The sequence below is a fragment of the Bemisia tabaci genome, chromosome 10 (genome assembly GCF_918797505.1).
Source record: "Bemisia tabaci chromosome 10, PGI_BMITA_v3".
NCBI classification, from domain to species: Eukaryota; Metazoa; Arthropoda; class Insecta; order Hemiptera; family Aleyrodidae; genus Bemisia; species Bemisia tabaci.
Genome location: NC_092802.1, coordinates 1591166 through 1617154, shown reverse-complemented (window position 1 = coordinate 1617154; position 25989 = coordinate 1591166). Strand labels below are relative to the sequence as shown.

The window sequence follows — 25989 nt, the reverse complement described above, 5'->3', positions numbered from 1 at the left end:
TTTTCAGTCAACAAGGGAATTTAATTAACATAAATAATTTTTGGAGTATAAAGAATAAAGTCATATAAAAAGCCGAGTACAAAAAAGCTTAACATAGATTATCGACAAGCAGCTCCACTTTACAATTTTATGATTTGATGACCGTTTCAAATGTCTCTTTAAGGTCAGGATTGCTGTTCACAACAGCTTCACAAGCACTTCCGAAGTCCTTGTGACACATTTTTAGGAGATTAACCAGCAGTTCTAAAGTTTCTGTAACAAAAAAGAATATGACATTAGGACACAGCCAATTATCATTATGACAAATCGACACTGTAAGTCGGCAATCACATAACTCGTTTGCGGTGTCTGAAAATCTCCGCCTCTAAGTAATCTTTTCAAAGGAGAACAAATTGACATCATTCCTTAAAGTTTATGCAGAATTTTCTTCACACAGAGAAGAAAAATCACGGCAGTTTTAAAGAATTCCCGTTAAGTAGTTTTCCGTTTAAAAAATAAAGGATGACAGGAAGTCTGCAACGTCGCAACCGAGTTGTGTGATTGCCGACTAACACCGTTGAAATGAGTTAAACTATGAGACAAATATTCATTCCTTTGAATGAATACATCTTCTTCCATGGGAGAGTTGTTCTATTTCAGTAATGAAAATTTGATTCACTTAAAAATTAATGTTTTTCAAGGTTAAATGGACACACCGACAAGATAATCAAAACCTTGGGTTTAATTGAACTTCATTTTGCAATTAGCAACTACAATTTCTGGCTCATCCCTAAAAACACTTAAGTACATTGGGAAACTAATGGTACATACGTTATTTCTAAACAAGGTGGAAAAATGGTGCTGGGTCCACACCATTTTTCAGGGAAAATAGAATGAATATGGCACATAAAGAACCCCGCACAGAGCATGGGCTCAGCGGCTCTCTATGAAAGTCGATGAAACTTTAATAGATTGATATAAAGTTCATGACTAAGGGAAAGCCAAAAAATTAGCTCACTTTTGCGAGTAGAAGCCGAGATATTCGCGATTGAACCCGGACTATTTTCTGTGCGGCGGCGGTAAATTCTCTGTGTCGCCTTACCTTGCTCGAGCACTCCGGCCAGGAAACCCCCTCTCCCCACCAGGTAACCAAGTGTCGCATTGTTTACACTCACTTCTTTCATTAGGACGCTCCATTCGGGCTGTGCGATATGGAGTTCCCTCCTTCTCGCACCTCTTTCGTGCCGGCGCCGCCGGCCGGTTTTATCTGAAATGTAGTTGCTGAAACCGAATTGACAGATGCGGAGAGAGGGAGGGAGTACGGCATTCGCACCAGCCGAGCGCATAAGCACCTATCTTCACGGAGTGACGTGAGATCTGATCGAGAACGCCGAACAACGAGGGGTGAGGGGACTCGGAATTCTTCCGCCATGCTGCGGCATGATAGAAAATAGCCCGAATTCAATTGCGAATATCTCGGCTTCTACTCGCAAAAGTGAGCTAATTTTTTGGCTTTCCCTTAATTATGAACTTTACATCAATCTATTGAAGTTTCATCCACTTTCATAGAGAGCCGCTGAGCCCATGCTCTGTGCGGGGTTCTTTAGGGAAACAAAAGTAGAATCATTTGAGAAGAAAATTAAAACATTTTGAAAAGCAGATGAGTATAATTTATCTTAATACCCCCAACTACTTGTTTGAATGAGAGCAACACTGCCGTGCTAAGAAAAAACGCCGTATGAACATTCGAGAGTTGCCAAATTTCCTTCGATAAAATATTTATTTTTGGGAAAAGTTATGAATATCTTTCCTTGACATTTTCACGAACTTTAGGTGGAATTACAAACAAAATGATCTAAAAAATTGAAAGAAAAATATTCTTAAGTTTACCAGGGGATTTTTACTGAATCAGAGGAAATTGGGCAATGCATGGAGGTTCATACAGCGTTTTTCCTTAGCACAGCAGAACAGAGAAGAAACATACCTTGGTCACTATGTTGCTTTTTACTGACTACTTGCAGACAGACGAATATCACATTTTGAATTTGCGATTTGAGCGTTTCATCGCCCATTTGATATAGGTGAAGCAAACTACGATAAACCCATTTGTTTTCTTCAAAGTCCTCACGAAGAGGTAGCTTTCCTATGAGAACTGGTAAAACCTAAAAAAAAGACACATGAAATAATAAACAAACAAACACTTAAACTTTAAAACCTGTTGATGATTTATAATTGATTACTTAACATGGAAAAATCTGAAGAAATGGAGACGTTACTGACAGGTTTAGAAAAAATTCTGGTTAGAATTTAGAGGCTCAGTGTCCAGATTGTTGTAATTTACATCAACACGACAAGTCACCGAAAATCGATATATTACACAGCCCAGATAGGACTATGTCTTCTCTCATCTTGCCAACGAAGCCATATAAAGTTTCAACAATCAGGCTGTGGGCTCTTTAAATTGATTTGGTATCTGTTGACATATTTCAAAAAATTTGAGTGCTCTTTTCATTCTTTTTCTGACTAACGACAAGAATTAATTCCCTGTTCTTTCAAAACACAGCTGCGTGCCGTTTTATTTGGTTTTCTTAAATGCGAGAGAAAATTTTTCATCCTTCAAAAAAATATGAGAAATTAAATCAATTGAAAACAGCCAAGGATCGAGAGGGAGGAGCCAAGATTGGTCAAAGGAATTTTATTCTCAGACAAATGCCTCAAAACCATCAATTTGATTCAAGAAATCGGTAGATTAGTTGACATCATAGAAAAATTCCACAGAAAAGTTCATTTGGAAGAGTTGTAAGATGAACTATCAATAATTGACTCAATATATGATGCTCCGTGGAGGAATTCCTAATTTTATTATAAAACATCAATTCAATTAAAAAGCCGCTGTGATTAATTTGAGGAATTTTTCTTCTCAGACAAATGCCTCAAAACCATCAATTTGATTCAAGAAATCGGTAGATTAGTTGACATCATAGAAAAATTCCTCAGAGAAAATCATTTGGAAGAGTTGTAAGATGAACTATCAATAATTGACTCAATATATGATGCTCCGTGGAAGAATTCATAGTTTTATTATTAAACATTAATTCAATTAAAAAGCAGCTGAGATTAATTTAAGGAAATTTTTTCTCAGACAAATGCCTCAAAACCATCAATTTGATTCAAGAAATCGGTAGATTAGGTGACATCATAGAAAAATTCCTTAGAAAAGTTCATTTGAGAGAAATGTAAAATGAGCTACAGCTAACTGATGCAAATATGACGTTCTAAGAAACTATCAAACAATTTAATGGAGAGCTGTAGAAGCAAAAGTTAAAAAACATTTATCACAAATAGGTCCTGGGAATGCCGGCGAAACACGTCTGCAAGAAACAACTATGCGCAAGTGAGTGCAAACACATTATCCACGTTTTTCTTCATGGAAGTACACTTATGAAAATTAATTCGATTGAAGACAGCGGAGATTAATCTATGGAATTTTATTCTCAGACAAATGCCTCAAAACCATCAATTTGATTCAAGAAATCGGTAGATCAGTTGACATCACAGAAAAATTCCTCAGATAGTTCTTTGTTTATGAGAACTGTCGCATGGACGATAAATAATGGACTTAAAATATGTATAATATTCTATAGAAGTATACCTATCTGCAGGTCTTTTACTCTAGTTTGCTTGCCTTGAAAAGAGCTGCTAAAAAGGATAATTCAAGGTTGAGTAAATATTAGAGAGATAGGTTTTAAGTACTTACTTGTGGTAGAGGAACTGAGGCTGTATTTGAAAGAATTAGCCTTGATATTGCTCCACAAATGTTGTCCAATACTCCTCCATGTTGTTCGTTGCCGATGGTATTTGACAAGGATTGGAGAATTTCAACATAGTAGGGAAAGACCCATTCCTTCCCGTAGAGAGCAAACTCTCCGAGGCCAAAGATAGCATTATTGCGAACCTGCTCGTTTTTGTCCTGAGACAGCTGCACTAGAGTTGGGAGGAGTTTTGGTACAAAATCAGCCATGCAGTCTTCCAGACCACACATACACTCGGCAATCATTCCGATGCTGGAGGCTCGGATTGTGTGCGAGTAATCTTTTTTCTGGAACAGAATTTAAGCCGTGAGTCACTCTCGTAAAGACAGATTCAAAAACCATACAATTTAGGATTGTAGGTCATGCTGGCAAAAGCAGGTGAAATTAGGTCCTTGTTCTCTTTAAAATATTGTATATTCAGATATCTAACTTTCAAAAATTCTTCTTGATAAATTCTTTGAGGAGGAGGGAAAATTAGGAAAGCAAATATTTAGATCCAAAGTGAGTTAGGAGAGAAAATTTTCAACATTCCATTTTTGCGTGCAAGTACAGTAGTCGAGAAGTTCCTTCACCTCAGAGAAAAACGAGAAATTGAAAATTCCTTCACAATTTTAATTCAGCAGAAAAGACATGTTGATTGAAAAGGTAAAGCAAATAGATGCAGGGTGGCCACAGAAGTTTAGAGAATGAAATCACCCTACATTTCCCTGATTTCCCTGCCACATTTTGGTAATTCGGTAAGTAAGTGAATTAACAATTGAGGACACCGCACCAAGAACAGCCTATAGGCGTATAGGTCGTTGTTACGCCCATCTGCTTTTCGGATTCTACGTACCCTGGACTATGCTGTGGTAGCGATAGAATATAGATAGGTAATGGCTCGAGGTCGAAAACCCTTTTTTTTCCGAGTTAAGTCAGGCCTCTGGATCGATGGATGCAAGAACGACCTATACGCGCGGCCTTATCATTCTCGGTTCGCGGGCATCGGCGCAGCGCGGCGATAGTGATGGCTCGATTTTTTTATCTCATTTTATAGAAATTTGTTTTTATTTCAGAAAAACGAGCTATTGAAATAATTTATTCTCCTCTCAAACTATCCATTCCTCCAAAAATGTATACTTTGCATATTGCCACCAAAATGACAGTTGGGCGTGATACGGGCCTATAAACTTAAGGGCCTGTAAGGTGCTAGTTACCCCTTTCTATACTCACTATCGATATTCTTTCATTTTGCGTTAATCATGCGTGATTAAAATGATTTATACTTCATATTGCCACCAAAATGACTGTTGGACGTAATAATGACCTATAAACCGCTTTTTTAAATTAAATACATTGAAGTGTAAACCCAAAATGTATCGCAAAATCTACTCGGCATCCTTCAATAGAAGGGTTAGGTCACCCAAAAACACCAAAACAGGGTACCTGCATAGAAAAGTCTGCGCAGTACATCAAAAACAAAACTTTAAATGTGTTTTTCTCAAAACGCGGTTTCCAGTTATAGGCTGTTCTTGGTGCGGTGTCCTCAATTGAAGATATGTCACATAGTTAAGAGACTTATGGAATTTTGGAATAGGTAGTTGCAAACTCTACTGTTCAAAACGTTAAACCCATTCTGGAAAGCAAATAAAGAGGATTTAACCATTTGCCATGGCACTTCCAGATTTTCCTTGACTTCTTTTTCCCTGACATTTCCCTGTATTTCCTGACTGCGACAGCCCCATTGGCGGATCCAGCAAATAGGCAATATTGTCTTTTCTCCAGATAAACCTATGGAAATATATCGATTTTTGGAGGGGCCAGGTGCTCCGACAATCGATTAATTAGTATAGGTTTAAATGAAGGAAAGCTGATGTTGCCAAATTGCTGGATCCGCCTCTGGACAGCCCTGTGCGCAAACAACAGGGTGACATGAAGCTAAAATTCTCCTGATATTTGAGCCTCTTCCTGAAGATACCATGTGGAAAAAAGGTACACAGGGTGTCTACCAGTTATAAAAAACCAAAATTGGAGACTTTTGGGGACTCTTGGGGGTGTTTTTTCAAGAAAATTGGGGACTTTTTCTCCCCGAAATAGTAAGAGAAAGGGAGCTAGTTAGAGCGTTTAAAAGCATATTTTATACAACTAATTTTAAAAGCCATTTTGAACCAATGAAAACACACAAAAAACCAAGCAACACCTCAGTTTTTATTCCTCATTACACTGCGCCGCCGCAGCTGGCAGGAAAATTTGAAAATGACGGTGTTTAGGACGATTCTTGTCATTTTTTTGGGACCTGAACAAGAAAATTGGGGACTTTCGGGGATATTGGGGACATCCTTCCAAAATCGGGGATAATCGGGAACATTAGGGACTTTAGGGGACTGGTAGACACCTTGATGTGGGAAAATGGTAGTTCATAAAAATTGATAAGAACACAAAAACCGTACCGTTTTTCCGACGGCTGCTGGCAGTACGGCTGAGAAATACTGTGCAAACAGATTATGAGGAAGCGATTTCGCCAAGGCGGGAAAGATTTCAAACGCAACCTCCAAGACATGTTCATCATACTCAGCTTCATCCTGATCATCCTCATCAATGAAATCCTGACAGGCCGTCTGTTTGTTCAGCACTGCATTGACACTTTCAATTATTTGCTCCAGATGGTTTGGCCCCTCGAGAACAGGCGGCCCGATATCTTTTAGGATCAGAGCCAGGGACTCCAACACCAAAGTCACTACGAGCCGATCTTCATCTTTTTTTATGAGCTCCACAAACTTGGGGATCATTGTCGCTAAAACCTCTCTCAGCCCTGAAACATGAAAGTTGTTGTCAGAATACCAAGTTGGAAACAAATGTGAGAGAAGAGGAAGAAAACAGAGAGTTGAGGATAACTGAATCCTTTTGTTGCAGAAAATATGTTCATATGAAAATAGTTACGACACACCCAAATTGTTTCTGAACAGGGGAATTCTTTTTTGGTCACGGTCATTACATTTTGACGTTTTAAAGTGTCTTTGGACTGAATGTTTGAAGAGAAGAGTTTTAGAGAAATCCTTAAACCATTATAAGAGGGGTCTTCTTCTTTCCTCAACGGTTACTTGGAAGAATTAAACCTCAGAAAGAGCTGTACAGGAAAATAGAGTATTATGGACATTGAAAAGAGTGAAAACTGTGCTCGTTCGAGCTTTTCCCCCTCAATAAAGAGAACGCGTAATGCAGTGCAATGACATCACCTTGGCTGGGATCATATGGTCGCTACCTCAAATTAAAGAAGTAGGACCTATATTTTTAATGTATGTGATTCTTTTTTTACCATACATAAGTAGTCCTTCATAACACTTTAACCTATCAAAACGTAATGTCTCTGACAAAAAAAAGAAGTCCACAGACCGTCGAAACATTACAAAAATGTTGAGACATTATTCATTTCCTAAGATCATTATTATCAGCATGCAACTTTAAGACTTGGTCTTAGCAGAAGCAATTAAATTCTATGGTTCCTACCAGTTTTACCTAAGCCTCCAAAACACAAAGAAGGATTTTTTTTTATGTTCTTTTTTAGACTTTATATCCAGGGGATACTGCAGCCTTGGAAAGGAGCTGAAAAATGGAAAGTAATTTTAGTTATAGCTGGAATGATAGGGTAGAGGCGTAATAGTGGGTGTAGGGATTTATGTTAGTATGCTGTAAGAAATAAAGCCATAGTAGTGAAGATTGTATGAGATGAGATAGGTTGTCTTGTATTGGAGTTTTTGATGGTTAGTTGAAGGTTAGTTGGCTACGTTCATAATCACAGAGGCTCAATTGGAACGGCTTATATTGCTAATCTAGGACAGGGCCATGGAAAAAATACATTCAGATTCCAGGAAATATTTGGAGAGAGAAGATGAGAATAGAAATGAGAAAGAGGATAGATGGTATATACAGTTGGGTTTTGTTGTGAGAGAGGAAGATAGCTATTTTTTTGTAGACTCTGGGTTCGGGGTTTTGTAGTATTTGAATGAGGGTTGACAAAACAAGGATAAAAAAGAAAAACAACTACCGGATGGAAAATACAGTTTGGGTATGGGAGGAGGCGTGAGAAAAGTATGTAAGAATTCTTACCTTGTTGATACTCCAACTGAGTACTTTTGTGTAGAACTATGCTCAACTGAGCAAGCGTTTCGATGGCTATTTTCCTGATATCTTCATGCGGATAATCAATGAGTTTAAACACCTCAGTTATCGCGTTTTTCATGTAAGGTAATAGAGGCTCCCCAATATTCTCTGCAAAGTCTCGTAACGTTGAACACGCCTCTCCCTTCTCTTCAACGTAGGCATTTTCTACAGAAAACCCAGCGACGGCATCTTCACTGGCCTCTGACATTTCATTAATGTCGATTTCTCCTCCTTCTTCTTCTGCTTCGTCGTCACCTTCGTCCAACGGCAAGTATAGATCACTACAACAAAAGCCCAACTGTGAGATACGAGACAAAATATTTAAGAGTCGACATTTTCAGTCAAACGAAAGAATCAAGTGAGGCAAAGATTAAAGATAAAGATCAATACTTTGTGATTTCCTGAATTAAATTTATAAGTTTAATTTCCAAGTACAAATAGGTAAGTGGTTCATTTGCGAGCTCAAAGTACCACCATTTTGAAAATATTCTTTCACTTAATTTTGGTATCTGAATGATCCTAGTCTATTGAGCACTTGAGAAAAGAATTGAAAAGAAAATTGACGTTATCATTCTGAAATTCACTGGTTCTGAAGAGATCATAGAGTACAATGGAGTCGCAATGTTCTGGAGCGCCGATAAAGTCACTTTTTGAGGCTGTTTTGTCCAGTACTCCTGAGACTAGTGTGCGGCGACTGGCGATGCCGTATGCGCAGGGTCCCAGCTCCAGTCTTCGCTCAGAAAATACAGGTAAAAAATTTAAGTCATAAAAACCGGGAGTATTGTATATTTTTAATTTCTTATGACTTTGGTGAACACAATTCGCCAAGATTTGCGGAAATAATGATTGATTTAAATGAATAAATCCTAAAAACCACTCGCAGCTCGCGATTCTCCCATGAGCCGCAGTGTAAAATGCCGAACGGTTCCTATTTTCCAGCGAACAAAGGGCTCAGAATGGCCCGTTCATGGATTGACTTCATTGACGCTCCAGTACATTGCAACTCTATTGTACTCCATGGAAAAATTGTAAGAATAATAATAAACATCCTGTTATACCTGTCATCGAAGTTGGGAATAATGCCGTTTTCAGAGGCGATGGAAACAAGGAGTGGCTCCATGATGACATTTAAATACGCTGTCATTTTTTCTTTCATGACTGTAGAAAGAGATGCTAGTAGGCCATAGCAAACTTTCTTCAGAACTGGATCTTCTGTGTCTTTCAGAAAGTTGAGGCCCAGATTGAGACACTCATCAGCCATAGGTTGGAAATGCTCTGCTCCAAGCGACCTCGCCAGCACAGAGAGGGTGTCGATCGTTTGTACCTGCAGGATCTCCTCGTTCTCTGACTGCGGCGTTGCCAGGTAAACTTTCAAATATTCGATGATTTTTCCAAAGTAAGGCATGATGTGACCCTTAACTGCTGATGCTAAAAAACACACAGTAAAAATATACATATGATAGGTTTGTTTACTTAAATGCTTTGACAATTTATCTTAAATCTCTCTATATTCTACTGCTTGCCAAACAATCAATTTTCTTTTTTTTCCTTACAGGTATTTGTTGTTCTTTGTGTAATATCATATCAATTGCAAATCAAATTTCGTCATTTTGTTTGTAATGTATATTGATAGACCATTCTATTCAGACAGGGAGCCTGTCATCAAAAAATATATCAGTCTATTGTTATGATTAAAAAACTCTTTCAGATTTACTACTTGTGCCGGACGAGGTTTCTTCCCTCTCTGCACCATTCTGTGTTGTCAATTATGTAAGTGTGTAATATGTACTATTCTGAATAAATAACTATGTATCTATCTAAGATGTCAGAGTGAAAAAGGGGTATAATTTTCATTGCCTGATGAAACTTCCTTTCGCTTTTGCAATAACAGCAGTCAATGACTAATTCGTCGCCTACCTGACATAAGGGCGTAACTACACTCTGCAATGAACCTTGTCGGCCATACAATTCAATGCTTTTCCGGGCTCATCTCAATGTGTAGTTACGCCCTTATGTCAGCCAAGCGACGAATTTTTCGCTGTTTTTTCCTACAGTTGCTTTGTTTGCCGGTTAAAAGTGAGGTATTGGTACCCTAAAACATCCTGATTTTCACAATTTTTTTTTGTTTCGCAACCTTTTTCTTGGATTAAGTTGTCTTTTAATGTACCTATGAGCTAATTAATCAAGTATTTTGCATTTATCAGCATCATTTAAATATGACAGAGGTTCAATTTATAAGCCAAAACGCTATGATAATGGTAAAAGAAAAGTTGTTGCGATAGCAGCTTAGGAGTTCAGCTTCAACCACTTCTACTAAAATATATTTTGACACACTTGACCCGCAACTGCCTCAAAAGTTGGCTGTAGTACAGATTTTTCAGGAATTATTTTGTAAGGATTAATGACTGAAAAAACGGTATGTGGCTATACTCATATATTTGATAAGCATGGCCTTAAGCTGGAGGGGTTCCAGGAGGGGGGTTTCCCTAGGGAAAATGCAATTGTATGTGGCTGCTCAAAACCAGTAAATTATCAAGAAGGTTAAATGCGGACTTATGATTTGTCAAACACTCTGGTGTTTCAGGACAGCTGTTGAACTTTTTTTTCTTGGAAATTTGATCTTGATACAACATTAACTTACCAATGCTACCTATGGCACTAAGAGCAAGCTCTTTGTAATGAAGTGGGAGGTTACGATCTAATGGGATAAGAACTTTCTCCATGACTTGCGGCAAATAAGGGAGAAGAGCATCTTCTAAATTTTCACAAAACATTTCCAAAGCATAGAAAACTCGATCAAAGGATGGATCCTTGTCCACGTCCTGCTCTTTTGGATCGATTGAGCAGAGACCATTCAAGATGAAACAGAGCCTCGGCATTAGTTGCTCTGCATACATGGAGAGATCAGACTGAAAAAAACACAGATTTCATGGAAAATCATAAACACATTTACATGCACAAGTTAAAACTAATTTAGGACTGATCAGATATATGCATGCAGAAAAGAAGTGTCTCCATCTTGTACCTTCAAATTGATGGTGAAAGTTTAAAAAAACACATCTTCACCTTCCAACCAAAGTATCACAAGCGCCATGCAATGTTTAAATTCCGCGCCATTTTATTTTTTTGCGGAGAAATTGTTCAACGAAGCTGTCTTAAAATTTCACTGAATTTTCTTCATGCTGCTGATAAAATTACGTGACATTTTCAAACGGATTCAGTCAAAACTTTCTCTGTAAAAAACAAGTGGTGACAAGAATCTTGAAATGTCGCATGGCGCTTGTAATACTTTGGCCAGAAGGTGACGACAGATCAATGGCAATGGCTAAATACAAACATAAATAAATGATGCAAACATGCGTACCTCAGTTGCGGTGTTTCAAATTAACAATCTGATTTAATTTTGAAAACAAGATCATGGTTTGAAATTTTCGCAGAATAATATTTTTCACATGTGGGAGAAAAATCACCAAAGTTTTCAGGAAATGACGATAAGCAGTTTTCCATATAAAGAGGGAAGAATAAAATAGGATAAATAAAGTGAATAAAATTCACGGACAATTCGACAGTTAAAATCCCAAACCACACATCTCGTTTGCAGTGTTTGAAAATCTCCACTCCTTTTTATTTTTTGAATAAAGAACAAATCAATATTATACCTTGAAGTTTTTGTAGAATTTACTTTGCACGGAGAAGAAAAATCACAGAAGTTTTAAATGAATGACGTTGACCAAGTTTCAATTGAAAAAAATAAAATATGACAGGAAGTCTGTAACGTCTCAAATAAGATACATGGGTTGGAACTTTCACAGACGAATTTCAATAGAAACTGCCTGTTCGTTTTCGTTTTCGTTCGTTTTCCTCGTTCCATTGAAACATGAGCGGAAAATTATAATGGCACAATCTGAAATGCACATTTTTCCATTTTAGCCATCAATATGTGATCGCCTTCCAGAAAAGGATCTTAGTTGATGAGGACAATATTTTTAATAGAGTGATTCTTGCAGAGTTGAATGGAAACACCAGATTCAGAGATTCTGAATAATAAGTCGCAAGCAATGCATTAAATTTTCCCATCAAAGTAGGGGAAGTTTTAATCATTTTAAATATTTAGAGATTATTTCTGTTTGTATTTTTTTAAGGGAGAGACAAAGATAGAGAAAAAAAACTAAAAAACAATTACAATACTTTCTCTCTGTAACGAGGAAATCGGTCGGCTCCTTGAACTTCCTATATTAAATATCCACTATAGTTATGACGAGAGTCTCTCTGTATCAAGGAGATCGGCCAGTCTCTTGAGTTTTCGCTACAGAGAGAAAGTACTGTATTTTGACGTTTCTTCAAACTCTGATAGGACAAAAAAAAACATGCGTCCTTACCGGTAAGTATTCTGAGTATTGGCCAAGGGCAAAGAGAGCAGCATTTCGTACATGCTTGTTTTCTGAACTGATGCCTTGAATGATCACTTTGATGAAATCATTTAGATAATGGTCTCGAATGTACTCGGAGCACCCCTCCGCTAGCACTGCAATGACAAGGTAAGCAGCTTTCTTTTGCCATACATTGTCACCGGTAAATGCTGGCTCAAGAAAACTCATCTAGAAAAAACCGGAGGAAAAATAAGGTCATGCTATTACAAGAAAATTTTAAAAAAGATTAAACCCTTCTATTATAGAGTCTAAGAATTCTTGTCCTGTGTACAACACTTGAGATTTTTTATTTTGCACTGAGCATTTACATGTTTTTGCGATTGGGCCAACCAATCACTAGGTAATTACATTTTTCTTACGTGCCACTGAGAAAAAGTTCCTGCCAACTTTTACAAGGCTTGCATGCAGGTTTTTGGGTGTATTTTCTGTGTGATTATTAGTGCTTCTCAAAAACAATACTAAGACAGAAACAACAACTAGGTAATTCAGAAATTTTATCTTCATGCGACTCTCATGAAAGTCAAAAACATTTTTCTGCGGTGGCTAAAGCAAAATCAAATTTTCGAAGTGATTAGTTGATTACAAAGAAACAAAGATACATATGGACAGCGTGAGTCTGCAACCACATATCTCGTTTGCGGTGTTTGAAAATCTCCGCCTATATATTATTTTATAAAAGGAGAACAATTTGACATCATTCCTTGGAGTTTTGGCAGAATTTTCTTTGCACTGAGAAGAAAAATCACGGCAGTTTTAAAGAATTGCCAAAGAGTAATTTTCTGTCTAAAGTATGACAGGAAGTCTGCAGCATAGTAAACTGAGATATGCGGTTGCGGACTTACGCTGTAGATATACTATCCGAGATCTGGGGGTCCACGCATTTCAGCAGTACATTTGAGATTATTTTGACTTCAATGTTTCTCGAGAGAAGGAATACAGAAACTTACTTTCTGAGACGAGCATCATAGGTACATATGTAGTACATGTGACATTGGTGCTAGAATCTGTAATTGAAGCGTTTATTTCAAAAGTGTGCCAACTTTGAAAAACAAAATTTTTCTGAAGACAAGAAAAACTTCACAGCAAAAGGAAAAGGATCACTTTTCTATCAAAAGCTCGATTTGGAAACAAAATCTGCCTTGCCGCATCTTCAAAATAGACACTTCAATCTTCAATTGAGGATTTGCAGGTGTCTGAAATTTGATGAATTTCAGGTTTAAGTCTAAACTACTAAGTGAACTGAACACGAGGATACCCTTGGTTCATAAAATGAACAATTATTGGAGAAGATTGTTTAAATGGAAAATGCTGCCAGATCACGTCACTAGGCGGTGCATTTTCTCACTTTTAAATGTATTTTTATACTATTTCCCATATCAGAAAAAATTATAAAAAATACTGTGAAATCAGCTCTTTAAGCACTTTCAGATGAAGCAATAAAAAATTTGCATGCAAATTCTCCAGTGTGTGAATGACAAATCTTATAAATAAAAAATTCTGAAAGCGAAATTGATACGGCAATGCTATTACACCATTCAGAGTTATTTCTGGAGGAATGAAATATTCCTAGCAAATAAGAGGGGACTTACAAGAGGTGTGATGAGTTTTTCAGGAGGAACATGTAGAGCAAGGACATCCAGAGTTTGATTAGCGCAGACGCTAATGGAGCGAATATCTGGATCCTCTTCAAAATAATCATCCTCTTCGTCTTCGTCAGACTCCGGCGGTTCACTCATGATTGACAGGAGAACTCGTAGGATTTGTTCTATTAAATTCATTTTGACAATCATCTGAGAAGATCAAAGGAACATTAGTCTGAAATGTGTTTAAATAGAACAAGAATGGATAATTTTACCTTGGTTTTCCCCAATCACGTTGATTTTTTGGACTGGGACAATAGCTATTTCCATCTCGTTGCGATCAACATCAGGTCACTACACTAAAACTTGGGGAAAACCAAGGTAAAATTATCATTTACGATGAATCCCGATAAAAACAGTTTCAACTTCAAATTAAGAACAAGGATTGTTGTAGGAAAAAGCTTATCAACGTCTGAAGGTTCATACTGCGTTTTTCCTTAGCAGGACAATATGGCAGATAAAACTTCACATCTCTTTTTCTTTGGATCCAACTTAATTTGGCTTGACAGGGTGTCCACTATTACAGGGTGTCCCTGTGATTAGAATTCCTTGCTTTTTCAGTATCTTTTCCTTGCTTTTTCCTTACCTTTTCCTTACTTTATCTTTACTTCACACGCATTTTTAACTGTATGTGGATTGGGAAAAGGAATGATGCAATGACGAAGGAATAACCAAAAAACACGAGGAATCGAGCTGAGATGTTGATTAATGGATTATGTCTGGAAATCGTATACCCCCAAGGCTATTTTCTAAAGTTTGTCATAAAAATCTTGAATTTCCGTGCCTTTTCACCGAAAATCCGTACCATTTCCGCACTTCCGTACCGACCTTTCGCAATCCGTGCTTTTCCAGTGTATCTGTACTTTTTCTGTACAGTAGACAATCTGCTCGATTTCTTACGACTGAACCCTGAAAATTCATACTGCTCTTTTCCTTAATGGGGCAGTACGGCAGATAAAACTTCACACCTTTTTTTCTCTAGATCCAACTTAATTTGGTTTCTTATAACTGAACCCCACTTAATGGATCTGTTGCCCTGGTCTCAGAATTGTGTTTCAATGCTTGATTCTGGTAGATCAGCTGGAAATAATATGACACGTCCTAACAGCTACTCTCTACATTCAATATTAACCCAAATATCACACTTTGAAAAACTCGGTTCATGACGTCATCCCCTGCTGTTGTGACACCCTTGGTTTCATCCACCTTGCTTTCATCCGAGTTTCACGTTGAGTAACCAGTGCAAGTGAGTGTTTCACTGATTAATGAAAGCAAGATGGAAGAAACCAAGGAGTTCACTCGGATGACGTCAGAAACCGAATAATTCAAAATGCAATATTTCCGTTAATATTGAACACAGAAAGTTGCTGTTTGGACAGATCACACTATTTTTGGCTGATCAACAAGAAAGCATCAAAACACCATTCTGTGACCAGCACAACTGACCTATGATCCTGCATGTAATAAAGGAAAAAAGCAGGGTTGCCACAGACTTTAGAAAATGAAATTCCGTGACATTTCCCTGACACATTTTGGTGCACGGAAAAAAAAGAATTGCTGATTCAGCAATTCAATTGCTAAAATCAGTGAGTGCAATGTTTCAATGTAGATTTTACAACACAAAAATGCTACTTTAACCACATTGTAAACTAATTTAACCACAAAAATGCTACTTTAACCACATTGTAAACTAATTTAACCACGAGGGTGGTTAAAGTAGCATTTTTGTGTTGTAAAATCTACATTGAAACATTGCACTCACTGCTTTTAGCAATTGAATTGCTGAATCAGCAATTCTTTTTTTTTCCGTGTGGAATTCTCTGGCAATTGAGGATGTGACGAATGGCTAGAAAGGTATAATTGAAAATAGTTTTCAAGCAAAATTTGTTGTTCGAAACCTCAAACCTACTCTAGAAAGCAAATGAAGGTGATTTAACAAATGTTCCCTGACATTTTTGTCATTTTCCCTGACATTTCCCGGTTTTCCTGACTTATCGAAATTCCCTGACATTTCCTGGTTTTCCCTGACTGTGGCAACCCTGAAAAAAGCTCACAAGCGCTGGGCTTTCCGACTTACCTTTTTCTTGGACTTGATGAGGGTGTCCACGAGAAGTGAAGACTGAATGCGTAGCTCCTCTTCAACAGATTTATCGGCCATAAGCCCAAGCCCTAGTTCCAGGAGAGGGACAAGGTTCGGCGCGATGAGCGCTGGGCAGAAGGTCAACATCTCATCCAAGAACTGAATGCACTCAATCGCTTTGTTCACTTTTACCGTTGCCAGCGCCCGGATTATGAGCACCATGCGTGGAATCAAACTGCTGTAGATTTGAATTTGCTGTAAATACAAAATACTCATCAACCGACCATCAATAGAACTGCAATAAGAAACTCGGCAAATAAGTAAATAACAAGAAAAAAAAAACACTTAAAATGTGGCCTGGATACAGTAAGTGACACGATGGCAAAATAGTCACACGGAAGAATTAAATTGCTGATTTAACAATTCAATAGCTACAAAAAGGGACTGCAATGTTTCAATGTAGAATTTAAAACAAAAAAATGCTCCTTTAACCACCCCTGTGGTTAAATTAGCTCACAATAGTGGTTAAAGTAGCATTTTTTTGTTGCAAAATCTACGTTGAGATGTTGCAGTCAATTATTTCAGCAATTGAATTGTTAAATCAGCAATTTAATTTTTTCCGTGTAGAGTTATGACAGAATTTAAAGAATGAAATTCCCTGACATTTCCTTTGGGACTTTGAGGCATTACAAAATTAGTCGAACTTGGAGGAAGGAAATGATTGTGAAAACAGTACCATCGAAATAATTAACAATCACTGGGTATAAGGTATGAGTGCCCAGCTGAGGTCAGATCATGCATCAATTCTGACAATTTAGTCCAAAATCAAACCGTCGATTGGACTATATTTTGCAATTAGGAACTAAAATTTCTGGCCCATCTGTAAGAACACTCCTGTGCTTGGGAAAACTACTCGTACATAAGTCGTTTCTGAACTGAACCAGACATTAGAATTCCAAATTGCGAAATGCAGTCCAATTCAGCTTGCACATGGTACAACATGATAATGTATCGACCAGTTAAAAAAGTATGCAAAAAAAGAAAAAGAAAAAATTGCCCTCAGCTCTCATAATCATCAATCTTAAGGGCCACTTTCAAAGTTGAGACACACCATGATCAAAAGATTGCGGAGAAAAAGAGAGGAAGAGAATTGAGGAAGAGAAAGAAATTTCAGAGGAAATAATAGGGTGAAGACAGATAGGAAAAAGTGAGAAGAGAGGGAACAGTGAACATGGGAGATCAGCAACTTGAACCCCCTTCATGATTTGTGTTTGCATCATTGGGCAATAAAATTGTGTTCGAAACTCATCTTTGAGTTTCAGGAGCCATGTGGTTCATCAAGCTCGATTTTTAGGGGCCACTGAAGATTTTTTAGGGGCCAAATTGATTTTTTGCCTAAATATCACGGCGCACTGAATGAAAAGTTAGACGCAAGATGTTTTAGTTACAGAACAAGTTGCTGTAACGTGGAAGAAATTTCGAAAAATCACCGAACAGAAAAATTAGGATTTTTTTGTGGGGAGAGGCAATTTTAATGGACCACATCGGCGCAGAGCCTTCATTTTTTAGGCCCCATGACCAATTTATTAGGCGCACTTGGCGCCTGAGTTTCGAGCGCTGTTTAGAACGTCAACAAATTCAATCAAATCGTAACGGTCTGTTTATTATCTTTATAAATTTACTCAGCTTTTAGGGGTTGCATTTTTCCCCTCCTCAACACCGGCACTCGTGCGTATGTGCAAGATTGACAATTAAAGTTTTCCGAGAGATTGACTAGACATAGAGGTGTACTCTCAGCAAGGGGGATCACCTGTATTGCGGTTTCAACTTAAAGAGCTTTTTTGAGCATTGGGGTTCGTTTTAGAGAATACCAAAGGCCCTATATTATGTTTCTCACGAACTTTTACAGGAGAAAAAAACTTAAATCGCAAATCTCTGAAACATGCAAGAGCTCCATTGAACATTTTAAATTAAAGAATTTTAAACATGACTCGAAGATAATTAACACCTTTATAGGTGGTTTTATCACACTTTAGAAACTAATAAAAAAGAAAAACATGACTCGAGCACAGGCTACAATTGAAGTAGAGCTTCAGTCATTGGTCACTTACGTCTGTCTGACCTTCGATGGCGAGTGCAAAGTGTCCCATGGCTGTTATTGTTAGGTAGCCTAGAGGTGCCGTGAAGTCTTCCAATTCATTTAGAGTTTTACTAAACAAACTGCAGATTGCTGGGGCTTGTGAGTCAAACTGTTCTCTTGACATTTCCAAAAATATTCCAACAACGTACATTCCAAGCTGAAATGTTTAGTGTGAATACATTAATGTCAAATATTAAAGCAGTGAAGTAAAATAAATAATCGGTGTCAAAGTTGTGAAGAATTTGTTCTTCATGTATTAAATGTAAGGCAAAAAGCAGCACATATTTCCTAGGAGCGCTGCCCCAGAATGGAATTTGTAAAATGAAGAAACAACTGGTGAAAAACCCGTGCTCCCAACTGTCTTGATGAGGGAAATACTTAGTGATTTAAAAAAAATTAATGTTTCATGGTTTCACAAAGACTACCTTGGCCCATAGTTAGCATTTATTTCTTGATACCATATTTTTTTAATTTTGGAGAAGTGCGGTTTTATCACGAATTTTTTGTGTGTTCAAGAGGCAAGAGGAAAGATCAATTTTCCTTTTATTTTAACGAGGAAACTTCAATATCCTGAGTAATTGGCGTACGATGGAGAACAACAAAGGTCATTTTCAGATTTAGCAGCTATGAGGACACAGGAGATCTCATCTTCTGTCAAAACGATTTTTTTTTTGCGGTGCAACAAGGTTTTTCCGCTTAAATGGCATAAACCATTGATGAAACCCCCAAGTAAAATTGATCTGTTTGGTTTGTGTCTGGGAGGCTGGGAAGATTATGTGATTTACTTGTCTACGACTACTCCCACTTACTTTTTGCTACAGAATTCGGAGATTACCTTGAATTTTTCCCATCACCTACGTTCATCTGGAAGATTAAATTTCCAAAAATGACCACTTCAATGCCAAAAAAAAAAAACACAAAAACATGTTTTCGAAAATTCTACAGTAATAGTAAAATTCCAATTAAATTTCCAAAAATGACCACTTCAATGCCAAAAAAAACATAAAAACGTGTTTTTGAAAATTCTACGGTGATAGTAAGTGATTGGGGTAGTTTTCATATTCAGCAGCAAAGAGGAAAAAGGAAGAGCCCTAGTAGATCCCTGAATCAAATGATTTTCCTATTATATCTGGAGCATGTTCAACTGGCACAAGGTACAGTATGATTTATTTATTTTATTTTTATAATTGGTACGTGAGCCATGCGCATGGCTACTGGTCATACATGGTGCCATGTCATACAGGACATACAGGTGATACAACGACGATAAAAGTACCAGACCACGTATCCCGGTTTGCGACGCTGAACTTCCTGTCATACTTTATTTTTTAAAAGGAAAACTACTCGATGTTAATTCTTGATAACATTCCTGTTTTATCTTTTCTGAAAAGAAAACTCTGAGAAAATTTCATATTCAGATGATAAACAGATCAGTTAAAATAATATTTTAAAAAAATGCCCTCAGCTCTCATAATCATCAATCTTAAGGGCCACTTTCAAAGTCGAGACACTCCATGATCAAAAGATGGCAGAGAGGGAAAGAGGAAAATGATTAAGGAAGAAAAAGAAATTGAGGAGGAAATAATAGGGTGAAGAAGGAAAAGAAAAGTGAGTAGAGAGGGAACAGTGAACATGAGAGAACATCATCAACTTGAACCCCCTTCATGATCTTTGTTTGCATCATTGGGCAATACTTAATTGAAAAATATGATAAGTAGGGGGGAAAAGGTGGTTGAAAAATGCGTCCAAATCTACTTGTAATGTGTTTTCGGGAGTTGACACATTCATTACCCTATACTTTGGAAAGGTGAAAGTGTGTTTACAGTCCTCCCGTTCTATGCTAAAAAATATTCTACAATAAAATATACCTCTCTATCACTGACTGCCTCACTTGCGCAGAGGGTTGTGAGAAAACCAAATAGTTCTGGCCAACTCTGATTTTTGAATTCGTGCCTTAAAATAACTGCGATGAACTGGGCAATTGCATTTTTCACAGGTTTGGTGGACTCCTTGACTAAGGCTTCTAAAGACCCTTGTTTTATTCTGAAATAAGAAAAACAATAAAATAGAGAGTAAGTTTTTGAAACACACCAGTTGCTTCGGAAAAGTAAGTTCAGGGACTCGATTTCATGGCTTAACAATTTTGTTAAATCATAACGGAAAATGATGATTTTGATTAGGACTGAGAGGAAACTTAAGCCTTTCTAAGTATGTTCTGATAAAGAGACCTAGGGAAAACACTGCAAAGCAAATTGAATGACCTCCAATAGGCTAAAATTCACGACTACTTAACAACCGTCAAAATAAATCATTTACACTCCTTTATTTGGTCATCAAAACTTTAAATACATTCTTTGTTTTGATTACAAATTCTTCACCTTTGTTGAAAGCCTGTGAAATGATGCAATAAAAAAGAATTAAAGCAAGAGAAAAGCTAAAAGTGAGTGAAGCTAAAATAATGTTTATTAAAAGTGAAATGTTACAATTTCAAAATGAGCTCAGCTCATTTCCTTCTTGCAAGGAGTACTATTCCTCTTTTAAGGTTTTTCTTGCTTCATATTTTTACCTTTAATACAGATGAAGGGTATCACAAATGAGAGAGTTAGACCAGTTTGTGTAACTTCAAGGAAAAATGACATGTTTAAAAATCAATTACATTGGGTCTCATGACTCAATTGGACTTTTAACCCAAAAAAAAGGCAACAAAATGAAGACCTGAATTCAATCTTTTCACTAAGCATTCCCAAACAAGCTATAACTGAATCGTCTTGTGCAAAAATATCTGATGCCCAATACAGTGTTTTAGAATGTGTGTCAACGAATTTGTTGTAACCTACAAAAACAAGATGGAATGAGGTAATAGGAATGTAGAGCAATTTTATAAAACATCCCCTAAGTATAATTAAACGTTTGTTAGGGAAATCGGTTGAATAGGTCGAAATTCATCAGTGTCATGGGGCAAAAGAGGCCACTAAAATTATGAAATCCTGTATTAGACGATGGATGTAGTCGCAGGAGCCGATTCAATTGACTAATGCCTCGATTTAATAAAAAAAATTCCTCTACATCCATGATATGTCCATAATCCATCATGCATAAATGGACGTATTTCTGCCAAACGGAACTATGTACGATTTGACATAAGCCCTGTTATGCATATATTCTCATGGGTCTCAAGGCTCATGTCTTAATGCACATAGTTCCATTTGGCAGAAATACGTCCAAATGTCTCACACTCATTTCTGCAATATTTGTTGCATTAAAAGCAAAATTGTATACCGTCACTGTTAATTCTTTTTTGTGGTCATTAGTTCTAACGTTGCAATCTTCAACTACATACATATTGAGAGCAAAACTGCCGTGCTAGGGAAGAACGCCGTAAGAACATTCAAGGATTGCCATATTTCCTTCGGTAAAATGTTTACTTATGAGGAAGTTATGAATATTTTTCCTTTAAATTTTCAGAATCTTTAGGTGAGATTATGAATGAAATTATCGGGAAAATTGGGAGGAAAATATTTTTAAGTTTACCAGGAAATCGCGTTTCATCAAAGGAAATTTGGCAACGCCTGAATGGTAATGTGGCGTGTTTCCTTAGCATGGTAGAAAAGCTCACCATGAACGACCTTACATCTTTGACAGCATGGTGGTTACTTACAGGTTCTGAACATTCGGAGGGAGAGCAGCCCAACGCTTTTTCTTTGTGAACCGCTGCTTTAAGAGGACACCAGCATACTGTCGGATATTTGCATCTTCCGAGGCAACAAGAAGGGTAAACAATGCAGCTATAGATTCAGGATTTTTGAAGGCTTCGGATAGCTCCTTCATACCCTAAAAAGAGGACAAGATAAAAATCAGATACATGTTTGGATGTAGAGAAATAGAAACATTTCAATATACTACAAGGTCTAGTATATATACTAACAAGGGATCCAGGTATTTTGTTGTATCAGCCATATTTTGCTGTTACTATTGGGTTTCTTGGTTGACGAAAGAGTTACTGACAATGACAGTCGCTCTATACACACATAACGTTAGGGTGTCGAGGAGTGCCTGAGTGCTCTGTGGGAGACAAGTATATGTTTTTAAGTTTGAGTAATCAATCAATCTGTAATGTGCTTCAATTGGGTCTGCTGTTTGATTCTTCCTATAACTGATGTGAAGGGGAAGATACTTACATAAAATGGGGGCCAGAGATTGGTTTTGGACCATTTGGCACATTATCTGATGATGGTGCCAATAAACGCTAAGGGGCAACGTCATCATAGGAATTCTCCATTATATCGAATTGGATCCAAACAATAACATTGGCGAAACCTCTTTCAATGCTACCATTGCGAAGAAATTGATATGTATCGCTTTATAGTGACGTGCCAATAATAGCTTCTGTATAGGCGTTATAAGTTCATTTTCATGGATCAGAGCTAGTCCATGGTTAAGAAATGAGAACATACTAGCTGGAAAGATAAGAATGCCTGAGAACACAGCGAGAGGGGAAATTAAATTGTTAAAGCCTGTTTTGATATTAAGTAAGAGTGACCAACAGTAATCATCAATTCTACATTCTCAAAAATGCGCTCTATCGATGAACTATCTTTAACTTCTAGTGATGCTGATTTGTCAGGTTGGCTTATCAATTATTGGAAACTTTTAGCAATAGTTTTCTATGACCAGAAAACCTTCTATCCGTGGTGAGCTAGAAACTCAAGCTCACATGGCATGCTTGAGAGGTTAGGATTCACTGAACCTTACTTTGAGCTTTTAGAACCATTAAAATGCTGACTGTGAAGGAGCATTCATTGTAAGATTGTGAAAAAGATAGTCTAAATGAGACAACGAGAAAAAAATTTACCTCCGGAGTTTTGTCTCCGCTGAGCAATTTCTGCAAAATTTGTTCCATGGTGGTAGAGAAGAGCTGCAGAAACTGGGCACAATTTTCGAAATATTACAAGAAACAAAGAATTAAATCATAGAATATCCAAAGAAATGAGATTTAGGGAGTATAAATAAATTACTTCCTACATTTAACACGAATAAAACACGGTAAAAATTTCATTTTTTCAAAGATAATCCGGGAATGCGAGTGCGCCGGATATGTGCGGCATGCAAGTTTACGTGGTGGAAAAAGTAAACAAGTCGGTCATTTTGAGTTCACGAATGACGTTTCCAATGCTCATGCTGGGCATTGGATGTTCTCCCAGTAAAGTGTAAAGTCTCCAAATACGTACTTCACTTCAAATTAATTTTTTTAAATTATAAGGGTTCGAAAAAATGAATGATCATTTAGGTATTCCTTTGTAACCACCACAGTCCTTTTCTTTGATTATTGTCCCAGTTTGATTTTTGTTGCCATCTTGAAGTTTTGTGACGTCAGGCGGGTACCACTTTTGCCAGGCGACTACCGAATCTGTAGCGCGCATTTCAAATCTTCGCCTGCTCTCAACAAGATTAGAACAAGATGAGGACGAGAAGCATTGTTTGATAAGTGAGATGACGATGAGATATAAATTAGATATAAATGATCCGTCACATTCCTTCCTAGAAATGTGCCTGTTCCAGCTGAATTTAGTTTTTTATTTCTGAATGATGAAAGAATCTCAAAGGATCGAAATATGACTAATTACTAGCTCTGTAGCTTGCAAGATAACGCCCTTACCTGAGTTATGAATTTTTCCAGTATCGTTGAAATATAAGTAGAGTACCTAGTAGCGGCACCCAGTGTCACAGTATGTCATACCTATTTGATGCACCTAGGTAATTCTCATCCAAATAAGAGAAGAATAAATATTTACCTTCATTAACACCAAGTAGACGAAAGTTCCACTGTGAACTTAGTTGGCCAATAAAAATGCAAACAATGAAGCAATTATTTTTATTTCCTGACTCCAAATGGTAAGAATTATGGTAAGAACTCTAAGGCATAGTAAAAACTGTATTTATCATTCCTCAATAAATACAAGGTTGACTGTTTGCATGGAAATGATAGTACATTAGTTGGCGGCTTATCTATTATTCTAAACTTCAGATTAAGTTGATGAAGGTAGCAGGTTGTTGTCAGCAAGAGCTGTTGATATGAGTATGTAGTTTAGAATGGTCAATTTTTAATTCTGCCAGAGGAGCATCATTAGTATTTAATACAAAACTGTCAGGGGTCTCTGGATACTATGCCACCTCTTATCAAGAATGTTTATGCTAATTTTGTTGCTATGTGGTGATGGGAGAGATAATTTCAAGATTATTTTGGTAAAAGTCGGACAAATATGAGGATGCCAAGTTTATAAGAAAATCTCACAAACCAAAGTGAACATTGTTTCATGCCTCTGCAATTTTCAGCTTCGGGCTAGGTTCTCGCAAGAAGGTCAGCACAACGCGCTGATCAAACTTTTGTGGAATTTCTTGTTAATTTTAGAATGTGTGCCAAAGTCACAGTAAGTATTCCACAAAAATTGCAAATCTGAAAAATCTAGAAAAATAACAAGTACCTCTCAGCCTCCGCGCAATTCGCACCCCTGCTAATAAATGTTGGAGAATAGAGAACACTTTACCCTCAAAACATTACTCGCACTGAGTTTAAACTAATATGTAATTATATGTGTACGATGGTGGATCTGAGCTGTACTTACTTACCAAACTTTGTTGAGCGAAGTTGTTACTTAGGGGAAATTCATTAACTGCTGCCAAGGATTCACAAACTCTGACCTTGATAAATATTTCCGACATATACTTGAGATACAGTCAGATGTTTGGAATTCTGGACATTCAGTTATTGTTCACATACAAAGAAATTGACTAACAAATACAACCGTTTTATATTTACATAACTGCTCAACAGAACATACCGACAGTTGTGATTAGTTTCTCGACAGCACTCTGATAGCGGTAGGATAGCTAAAGGATCCCTACCCTGCGGCAAAAATGGAGTTGATTGAAATTTGGATTCACATGGTGCTAATGCTGTCAAGACTCAAGACAAAATTACACTCCACGCACAGTCAAAGAGTATTTTGATAAGTAAGATTATCCATTAAGGAAGTTGCACAAATCACAAATCAAACCGAAGGACACGGACAAACCAAGGAGCCAGCCATAGCCAGCTCAGAAACTCGGCAATTCAGTTTCTCTCACTGCAAAAGGTGGAACCATCCAAAGTACCATCAATGTTAAGTTGAAGGGGTGAATTACTTATTTAAAGAGTGCTAAGTCATTTTGGGACTTTTTCGAAGAGATTTAAAGGAAAAAAATTGGAAAATATCCGCCATTGTATCAAAGCTGACGCACAAATGAAACAAGCGCTAAACACAAGGGTAAAAAGTACATACGTAAATTGATTTTGTTTTATAAGGAAAATGGTGAAAAAGTTAGGAAATTCATATTGGAAATTGAAGCTTTAAGATATAAAGAACTTCAGATAATTTATAAAGTTTATTTAGAAACGGAGTTAAAGAAGGCAAAGTTAAGGAAACTCAGAAAGAACAGGGTATTTTGTAGGAAAGGGTTGGTAGGTTTAGAATTGAATCGACGTATCGACGTATCGAACAGCGACTATCGGTAGTCTCGAAAAACCCCTGTAAAATACACACTAATACAATAAGCGGTTACATCAGATCTTATGGGAGCGCACTCACACATACAAAAAATCGCTTTTTCAAGCGATTTTTTTACAAGAGAACAGAGGAGAATCTCACTAGCGATCGAGATTTTTCGAGATTTTACATTGATTAAATAGCCCAGAGTGAAAGGAAAGTTCTCTCCAGTTGATCACTGGGAG

At 37.2% G+C, this 25989-nt stretch overlaps 1 protein-coding gene across 1 annotated transcript; it reads right to left on the bottom strand.

Moving 5' to 3' along the window:
* Positions 1 to 23213, bottom strand: LOC109031950 (importin-4; the record flags this gene model as incomplete). The annotated part of the gene is given in 14 exon segments (XM_019043812.2): positions 1 to 252; positions 1964 to 2141; positions 3737 to 4078; positions 6221 to 6582; positions 7878 to 8212; positions 8990 to 9359; positions 10573 to 10840; positions 12311 to 12529; positions 13951 to 14151; positions 16079 to 16336; positions 18193 to 18378; positions 20090 to 20264; positions 21880 to 22052; positions 23074 to 23213. Coding segments are annotated over 14 exon segments (3240 nt in total). The 3' UTR covers positions 1 to 127.
* Positions 23214 to 25989: the final 2776 nt, after the last annotated feature.